At 51.2% G+C, this 8,195-nt stretch overlaps 5 protein-coding genes across 5 annotated transcripts; 1 reads left to right on the top strand and 4 right to left on the bottom strand.

Moving 5' to 3' along the window:
- Positions 1-71: 71 nt before the first annotated feature.
- Positions 72-515, top strand: BDW70DRAFT_161146 (uncharacterized protein; the record flags this gene model as incomplete). The annotated part of the gene is made up of 1 exon (XM_073740950.1): positions 72-515. A coding segment is annotated over one exon (444 nt), but the record flags the coding sequence as incomplete, so codon positions are not given.
- Positions 516-955: 440 nt separating this feature from the next.
- On the bottom strand, positions 956-2,167 carry BDW70DRAFT_73577 (F1F0 ATP synthase subunit 5). Its single transcript, XM_073744715.1, has 4 exons — positions 1,906-2,167; positions 1,419-1,733; positions 1,239-1,328; positions 956-1,181 (listed from the first exon to the last, which is right to left on the bottom strand). Exons 1-4 carry the CDS (start codon positions 2,068-2,070, stop codon positions 1,068-1,070), a joined length of 684 nt encoding a protein of 227 aa, XP_073594899.1. The 5' UTR covers positions 2,071-2,167; the 3' UTR covers positions 956-1,067.
- Positions 2,168-2,329: 162 nt separating this feature from the next.
- BDW70DRAFT_138716 (Mob1/phocein family protein) lies at positions 2,330-3,720 on the bottom strand. The gene is made up of 5 exons (XM_073737276.1): positions 3,465-3,720; positions 3,094-3,257; positions 2,945-3,038; positions 2,759-2,892; positions 2,330-2,703 (listed from the first exon to the last, which is right to left on the bottom strand). Exons 1-5 carry the CDS (start codon positions 3,485-3,487, stop codon positions 2,462-2,464), a joined length of 657 nt encoding a protein of 218 aa, XP_073594898.1. The 5' UTR covers positions 3,488-3,720; the 3' UTR covers positions 2,330-2,461.
- Positions 3,721-4,062: 342 nt separating this feature from the next.
- Positions 4,063-7,066, bottom strand: BDW70DRAFT_138711 (putative intracellular protein transport protein (Sat1)). The gene is made up of 3 exons (XM_073737275.1): positions 6,106-7,066; positions 5,022-6,044; positions 4,063-4,972 (listed from the first exon to the last, which is right to left on the bottom strand). The coding sequence occupies exons 1-3, from the start codon at positions 6,644-6,646 to the stop codon at positions 4,089-4,091; spliced, it is 2,448 nt and encodes an 815-aa protein (XP_073594897.1). The 5' UTR covers positions 6,647-7,066; the 3' UTR covers positions 4,063-4,088.
- A 135-nt stretch (positions 7,067-7,201) lies between these two features.
- On the bottom strand, positions 7,202-8,057 carry rrg9 (mitochondrial ribosome assembly protein RRG9). The gene has a single exon (XM_073737274.1). The coding sequence runs from the start codon at positions 8,040-8,042 to the stop codon at positions 7,224-7,226; it is 819 nt and encodes a 272-aa protein (XP_073594896.1). The 5' UTR covers positions 8,043-8,057; the 3' UTR covers positions 7,202-7,223.
- Positions 8,058-8,195: the final 138 nt, after the last annotated feature.

Raw genomic sequence — 8,195 nt, 5'->3', positions numbered from 1 at the left:
AAAAAAAAAAAAAAAAAAAAAAAAAAAAAAAAAAAAGTGATCTATCTTGCTCTGCTAACTGAGGGAAAAGGGTCAACTGTCGCCTCCCGCAAACACCACGCTCACCCTTCGCCGCAGCAACCCACTACTTCGACGACATCTTTACCCGCTCCGTCCGCAACTCCAGCCGCCGCAGCAGTAGCCACCGACCTTTTGTCCGCCGCTCCTCAACAAGCCGCTCGATCGGCAATAGGAGTGACTTTGAGTCCGCGTTCGCGACGCCTGCGCCTCAGACGCCTGTGGAGCCTGCACTTGACGAAGAAGAAAGGGACAGACACGGGTCGAACGGAACACCTGGTCAGGAATTCGACGAGCACGTCTCGAATTATGTACGCAGTCAGCTGCAGAGAGTGAGGAGTCAGGTGTCAATGGGGGCTTACGAGGACGAGTTTGAGACCCAGGTTGATGTTGCGAATGGCAATGGCAATGGTCAAACCCATGGAAATGGGAATGGGAATGCGACTAATGGGCGGTAAATTACCTCACAACCTCTAGAGGTCGTTCGGCCCAGTGAATTCATGGTACGAATGAAATGTGTACAGGCACTTTAGATGATATGGGTTATCCTAATTCGGTGGTGGCGTGTCTTGTATCATTGGTTTTTTTTTGGAATGCGTCTAGTCATTTGTCCACAGGCCACCATATACATGAGTTGATGATTTGATGCACCATGTTCATTTGTCCATTTATTGCTCAGTTGGAGGCAGATACATACATACATACACATACAACACAAGATGCAGTCGGTGAAATTGTGATGGTACCCGCTTAGAGCTTGCTGAATCCAGTATGCCTTAGGTTCCATTCTTCCCGTTCAAATCTACAACGCAATCTTCACCCATCTACCTTCATCTACATAATCGATAAGTAATCAATAAACACAACAGTCTATTCTCACCAAACTCAAGTCTCATTCAACGGACTCTCGCATAGTGCAGCGGGAAGCTAGGGTACATAGGCAGGTAGGCAGTAAGGACTATAGGTAGGTGATAGATATAGGACAACAAAAGAGACGCGGGACGGTTAATTTACAGAGCATCAGTGAGAGCCTTGTTGAGCTTGGCGATCTTGGAGGAGACGCTCAGGTCGATGGTACGGTCACCGATCTCGACAATGAGCCCGCCGACGATGTCGGGGTTGACCTGTTGTGAATTAGTTTGCGTACTTGACGATACAGAGGGAAAAGGACCAGAACGCACCTTAGAAACAACCTTGAGCTTCTTACCCTGGCTGAACTCGGACTTGGAGACGGCCTTCTCAAGGCGGTTGAGGGTCTTAGCATCGAGTTCCTGATGGCACCCGATTAGTATCTGCATCCACGACCATGCTGAGGTGACGATATCACCGGGTGAAATCCATGAAAGGTCAAGAAAGCATACCTGAGCACTGGTGATAGAAAGCTCAATCTCACCACGGTGAGCGCTCATGAGAGCAGCGAACTTGTCAACGACATCGTTCAGCAAACCAAGACGGTTGTTCTCGGCGAGCGTGGCAAGGAAGTTCTTGAGGATGTCGCCCTTGTCGGCACCCGCAACCTTCTGGAGTTCCGTGACGATGGCCTGCTTGTCGGCGGCAGAGAGGGTAGGGGTGGAGATGATGCTGGTGAGCTTGGGGTCGGCCTTGAGCGCAGCACCGAGGTTGTTCAGGGCCTTGGAGGTAGCGTCGAGGGAGGAAGACTTGGCGGAGGCGGTGTACTATTTGCAAGAATTGCGTTAATTATCATGGCTGTGAATTTGGATTTGGGTGCGATGTTGACGGCCGTTGTTTCATCGTCGGTTGGTGATATCGAAAGGGTTTTCGGCTCAACGGATCCGGTTGGGGTAGGCAGGCTATCCAGGCAGGTTTGAAAGGGGAGGGAGAGCATACCAAAGCAGTGGCGTAGGTGCCGTCAACGCCGAAGAGAGAGACAGGAGGCTTAACCTCCTGGGCTGCGGTAGCATAGGTGCGCAGGCCGTTAACGGCAGCAGTGCGAGGGACGGAGACCTGGGCGGAGGCACGGAGGCCAGCACGAGCGAGACGAGCGGAGAGCATGGCGATAATTCACTCGAGAGACGAGGCTCCGACAGTTAGAGATAGGGGTTTGTGAAAGGGTGGAATTGGACGCGTAGACGGCGAAGACGGTCGACACACAAGAGGGGTGCAAAGGGCGATGCTATTCGGACGAGGTCCAACTTCTCCCGGTCGGGTCACGTGAGATTCCGCACACGCCGAGAATTTCGGGTTGTTTTTACAGTCTATAATTTACTCCGCAGTCCACGCAACGTTTCGTTGCGTATCTCAGGCAAGAGTCGTTGTCATTCTCAAATAGCAGTTGATCTAACTAGGAAACCGTGCGATATTATTATGCGCAACACCTTAACGCCAGATCCCGTATCTCATTGTCAATCCATTGCTACGTAACCGCTGGTGACCAAGAAGGTTCTCAATCACTTCGAAGCATGCTATCCACCAAATCTCCCAATGGTCCCCAGAAATCCTTCCCGCTTGCGAGCCTATGTTCATCGATGAAGAGGACATAGTGCTTGAAGCTGGTGTTGAGGTGTGGCTCAAGGCCCAAATGGACGATCACAGGGTAATGGTGACAATAGATGTGAGCATATACGCGGTACATCCGCTTGAAGATCTGGCGAACAAGACTGGAGAAGGCCTTTGGAAACGGGACCCCTGCGTCATTCACATCAGTACTACCTTCCGTCGTAGGGTTGGAAATCAAGCGCACCTAATCGACTGGGGAACATCTGCTCGTTGTCGATGTTACCCTGCACCCAACTCATGAGATGCTCTATGTATTCTGGCGCAGACATCTTCGTTGGGCGTTTATAATTCTCTGAATCCTGCCAGAGGTACTCGAACCTGTCCACCAGTCAGAACACATTGTCGAGGGTCAGCTTAGGGAGCCTCGTACTCGTCGGTCGCTTTCATTTCTGGGCATGTCTGTGGCGAGCAGAACTCGGTAATAGCTCCGTAAAGAAGGTTGATCTGGTTGTAGAAGTCGACCACTGCAGAATAATAACCATGTTAGCCAAAGCAACGGAAGCCATACAACAAACACACCATTCACAGCTAGCCACTCATTTAAATCTTCCCCCTCAGGAAGCTTCACAGCCTTCCGTAGACTCCCACTTCCAAGCGTCGCCTCCGCAAACTGTCTCAACTGGTAACTGGTCGTTCCTTTCGCCGCTGAGCGCGGCTTAAAAGGCGCTCTTGTTCGAGCGTTGCTGGTAGGCGTCAGTACACATAATCCTTGCTTAAGCGCGCAAACAGCAGACGAGAGGTACGAAGGGGGTCCCGACAGCGAAGTATGGGATACATGAACGGTACTGTATGATGTAGAAGGGGGGAGGGCTCTGGATTTGCGAGAAGACGACGACGGTGGAGGGGCAATAGACTCCTTTGCCGATGAACTAGTGACCAGGGGGACAGACATTGTGGTAATGAATGAAGCCATTGCTATCTCACAGCTGTGACAGGTAGGTAAAGAGTGACTCTGACCAGCGAAGAGGTTGGAATTCCTCCTTCCTTGACTCGTGCACTTGCGGAATTCGACCGGCGGGGAAGATGTGCTTTGCGAGGTAGGTTTCGCCTATGGGTACTCGAAACTCAGGTTAGTAGTGCATATAGTAGTTTCTCAGTTTCTAAGAGAGACTCAAGAAACGCACTGCGTCGGCGCGTACAAGATGCGAGAAGAGGAGGTTGCGGCGTTGAGCTGAGTCTGTGACAGGATGACTCGGACGAGGCGCCGACGGGGAAGATAGATGGTAGTTGAGAATAAAATCGCGCGCAGAATGTGTTTCCGTGCAAAGATCTAGAAATAGGAAGGAGCTCGATGACAGGGTAGAGAACTTTAGTGCCAAAATTGGTCGTATATTGAGGATAGTATATGACTTGTTGCATGGATCACCCCCACGATCGGGGCCATGGCCCGCTCGTTGCCCCGGCGATCAAGACAGCACACAATCAGGATCCAAGCTTATCTACTATACTCCATGTACTTATACTTGATAGTCTACAACTTATGGTCATGATTCATGCGGCAAGACATTTAAAATTTATATAGGGTGCCCCTCGTTCTCCTCAGGCAAGCGCTCTCGCACAGTCTCTCCATATATCGTGATAGGGATTGCAACCTCGAATGACTCGCAGCCTAGATGCTCCAGAGCCGACATCGTAGCGCCCCGTTCATCCTCAAATACCGTCTCTAGCAGTCGCACACCTGACGGTCCGGCACCCAGCTGACCTCGGGTGCTTGTCGTCACGAATTCGAAGCGTAACTCCCATTCGACGTTGACACCGCTTGTGAGTGTTGTAGGAGTGGCAGATATCGGGATCGCGGGGCTGAAAACAACTCGCGTGGAATAAAGAGTAACCTCGAAGAAAGACGCATGGACTCGGCGCGTCGCTCGTCGAATACTGGCGCCAGACCGTACCGCCAAATGCGGGGCGACTTTCTCAGAGCTCTCCAATGTCGCTCTTAGTGCATAGCATGGAAGTGCTGCATCAGCTAAATTTATTGTTGCAATAAGGGTTTCGCCGAGCCTATGGGCTGGTCGGTTAAGCACTACAACAGCAATTCGACGTCCTCCACGCGCAATCTCGAACCGATTCGGACTCTGTGACAGGTTGATCGTTTGATTACTTCGGAGGATGGCAAGGTCAATTGCGTCTTTGCAAGACAACGGTCCCCCTGTCAAATCGTAACTCGCCCGCCTTTCAGCGAGCGTGCTCGGCAGTTTGAGAGAACTGGAGCGAGACCGTTGTTCGAGGATTTCGTCCACATATGATAAGAACTCGGGAGCTGAAGTCCATGCCGGCCGACTTATACTCTCAGTCTTCGCAGCCACTGGGGGGGCAGGGCCAATTTTCTGCACCCTGGCCTCGTCACGCAGGATTACATAAGGACGCATCAGGTCGTGTCCAATGACTTCTCCTTGAGCTGTCGAAGATTAGTAGGGTCGGATTGACATAAAGGCATTGTTGCTCACCATTGACACCACTAAAGACACGAAACGGTATGCTGATACGGTTCACCTTTTGAGGCTCGTGACTCCCACTAGGTCGCTGTGTTCCAATAACCAGATGGTAAGATATCTTGATGGCCTTCCCCTTATGGCTAGCCGGAAGACCACTAGGTAAAGTAAACGCGAAGGAGAAAGACTGCTCCTCGCCTGGGGCCAGTCGAAGGTCCACAAAGAGAAGTGATTGAGGGGTCGACAACAAAGGAATAGATTTTGACGAGGACACACCTCGCATATCTCGTAGGCCGTCGAGGTCATTGTTGGAAAGCAAGCCACTGATTGATTCTTCTATCGAATTCCAATTCAATGCGCCCCAGAACCCCCCGCCTTTTCGATTTTTACCGCTGGACGAAGCAGTCCCCGAATTCGCTGCGCCGCCATTCCTTGCACCGCCAACCATACCTTGCCGCTTAACCTCGTCGAAAGCAGATTGATTGATGAGCGAACCGTCCACTGTGAACGACGCGCTTATTTGCGCATAACCCATGAGAAGTGCCTGTCCGCTGGGAACCGGCATTGCTGACTCCATGCTAGACATATGCCGGCTGTGGCGCGAATAACCTGCTCGAGGCAAGGGATTTGAATAGTTTGTGTACTCTGATTGTAGAGTTTCGGTGGAATTGTTGCTGAGGGAGTAGAATTCTGTACTGCTCCTGTGGCTTCCACTCAGACTGGAAGCTGACAGGACTTTCGACTGTGACACCTGCCCTGGAGCGGCCAAACTAGAAGAGTCTCGGGTTGTCGTCAAGGGTGTTCCGGGGCTAGGCCCCGTACTCGTGTCGTTCTCCGGGGCAGGGGGAAACTTGAAATCTATCGGTGGTAACTGTGGTCTTCGTCCTGGCGTGCGTATTTGTGGTGTTGGCCTTACAGGGCTTGGAGCCCCAGAAGAGCCGCTCGGTTTCATCACATCCATGTCTACCCTCGTTCCCCCTGGGGATGGCTGCATAGGGTATTCAGACGATAGAACGCCGCGAATTGGGCTCCGTAACCCTAATAGAACCAAGTTACATTAGCTGTTGTAAGCCTCATTTAGCATCGCGCCGGTAAATACCTTTCGCATTATCCTCGTAACCTTCATATCTTTTTGGTACGACTTGGAGACTCGCGGAGCGTCCATGGCCCCTCACTGGTCTCGAATGAGTCAATTGGGATGGAGTCCTCGGCGCTTTATCGCCCACAATGCTCGAATTCCCTCCTTCGCTATCAATAGACAGTATGGATACGGATCTTTTGTGTTTATGGCCAGCCGAGGGGCCAGTTCGCGGCGTGGACGGGGGCGGGAAGCTGTGAGAGCCGATCAACGGCGAACTCACGGAGGAAGAAATGCGATGGGACGGACTCTTCCGAGGACTAACGGGGTATGACCGGCGATTGGGATTTCTGAAAGGATTAGACGGAAGTCGTAGGGAGAAAGAATCCGAGCGAGGGGTGACTGCAGCCCGGGACTGCTTCCTGAGATGGGGCGATTGCGCATCATTGAGGTCTTCGCTCCTCTCCGCAACGTTCTTGAAGGTAATGGTGCATTCCACATCTTCTCCGGCAAAGATAGACTGGTCTTTCCATTTGACAAAGACTTGTATGTCCGATGACATGGCGAACAGTAGGAATTACCGCATTGACGAAGGAGTGTAAACTGGCTGAGGGAGCTTGGCCAGATGGGTTCCGGCCGCGACCTCACGGAACAGGGGTAAATGCAGTGATATTAATAGGTTGGTATAAAGAGTAGAAGATGTCAGCTACGGCATAATCAGAGTATGCCCCATTGTTGATTTTTCAGTCGAACAATAGGCAGTGGAAGAGTGTAGACTGCAGTGGACCGTCTGCAGTGGTGCTTGTCGGAGTTCAGAGTTGAGGATCGCAGAGTGACCTCGGGGGTCCATGACGGCCAGTGCGTCCAAGCCAACGGAGATACAACCACATCAGTTTGCTAACACACGCAAATGGATGATCCTTTCTTGAGAAAATTTATCGTTTCATCATTGTATTAAAGATCGCCAGGATGTGGAAGAGAGGCGAAAAGGGTTGTCTGAGTGAGAAATGCATATCTCGGGCCACTTTTGAGCAAATTAACATATTAGGATGTCGCTTTGAATATATCGCTAATATACAATTCAATACTCTTCTAATATACAAGTGCTGTCTCGTGTCCAAACAACACATAATAGGTCATTAGACACCTTTACTCTTTCGTTTGTACAATATCGTATCCGCGTCGCTACCATAGTCAGAAACCTTTGGTCGCAAACCCAGCTCTGACAGGTGACTCCAAATCCTATCATGCCGCTTCTCCCAGCGTTTCCGCCGTTCCTCGAGCCCTTCTCCTGATGGGCGCCATTTGCTCTTTAGAATTCTTCGAATAGCTTCGGGGGACACTTTGAATTCCTCCGCAAGGACAGGAGTCGTGAATTGGTCAGGCGCGATATGATGCAAATGACGGATTCCCTCCATCGCGTCAGGAGAGAGCTTTTTAGGCGGTGCCCACCCGGTCGGAAATTTTCTTTTCAGAGCCTCTTTCTGGATCTGCCATGGTTCCCGTTGCTTGGGTGGCTTCGGTGCATTGCTTGCCGAGGTTTCCTTCGCTGACTTCTTGATATTTTTCTTATTATCACGATCGCCTGCTTGCTTTTCGTTGTGCGTCTTCGTATTTGTCCCCGTTCGGCGTGCAGGGCTTGAGTTCTCTGCGCTCGTAGCTTTAGAGGCTTGACTGCTCGAGCTAGTATCTGAAGCTGTTGACTTATCGGCGGTAAGAGAAGGCTCGCTCGGGGTATTCACTGAAATATCGGGTTTACGGGCGGAAGGGACAGGAATCGAGTCAATGGAAACAGTGGTGATAGTCCGTGTGCTTCTGAGACGGTGGCGAAGAAGAGACGATCGGTTCAAAGACCGTACTGACGAGTTTCGAGTTTGTGGAGCGACTTCGAAAGCGAATATAGATTGGAGGGCGGTGGGAAGCGAGATCATCGCCGACTTAGGGCAGATAGAAGGCATGACGGGCTTGTCGCGAAGTATATGGGAGTGACTGGTTCTTGGACGAGATTTTAGAGATAAGACCTCGCGGCGTGGCCGATTGCTGCCTTAAGGCAGGATAGTATCACGTGACAGTATTGTTGACGCTGTTGGATTTTGCCCAATCATCCTGAA

Source organism: Aspergillus foveolatus, assembly GCF_047715535.1.
Source record: "Aspergillus foveolatus strain CBS 279.81 unplaced genomic scaffold BDW70scaffold_33, whole genome shotgun sequence".
In the NCBI taxonomy this organism is placed as follows: Eukaryota; Fungi; Ascomycota; class Eurotiomycetes; order Eurotiales; family Aspergillaceae; genus Aspergillus; species Aspergillus foveolatus.
Note: the sequence above shows the minus strand (reverse complement) of the source record. Positions and strands in the feature narration are given on the sequence as shown.

Bases quoted from the DNA above. Each gene is read 5' to 3' on its own strand.
- BDW70DRAFT_73577 (XM_073744715.1), bottom strand. From the start codon at position 2,070: ATGCTCTCCGCTCGTCTCGCTCGTGCTGGCCTCCGTGCCTCCGCCCAG. The intron at 1,329-1,418 runs GTATGCTTTCTT...GGGTGCCATCAG, and splicing joins TTTCTATCACCAGTGCTCAG to GAACTCGATGCTAAGACCCT. The intron at 1,182-1,238 runs GTGCGTTCTGGT...AATTCACAACAG, and splicing joins AGCTCAAGGTTGTTTCTAAG to GTCAACCCCGACATCGTCGG.
- BDW70DRAFT_138716 (XM_073737276.1), bottom strand. From the start codon at position 3,487: ATGGCTTCATTCATTACCACAAT. The intron at 3,039-3,093 runs GTGTGTTTGTTG...ATTATTCTGCAG, and splicing joins TGAGTGGCTAGCTGTGAATG to TGGTCGACTTCTACAACCAG. The intron at 2,893-2,944 runs GTACGAGGCTCC...ACTGGTGGACAG, and splicing joins GAAATGAAAGCGACCGACGA to GTTCGAGTACCTCTGGCAGG.
- BDW70DRAFT_138711 (XM_073737275.1), bottom strand. From the start codon at position 6,646: ATGTCATCGGACATACAAGTCTTTGTCAAATGGAAAGACCAGTCTATC. The intron at 6,045-6,105 runs GTATTTACCGGC...TGGTTCTATTAG, and splicing joins TTACGAGGATAATGCGAAAG to GGTTACGGAGCCCAATTCGC. The intron at 4,973-5,021 runs GTGAGCAACAAT...AATCTTCGACAG, and splicing joins TGTCTTTAGTGGTGTCAATG to CTCAAGGAGAAGTCATTGGA.
- rrg9 (XM_073737274.1), bottom strand. From the start codon at position 8,042: ATGCCTTCTATCTGCCCTAAGTCGGCGATGATCTCGCTTCCCACCGCC.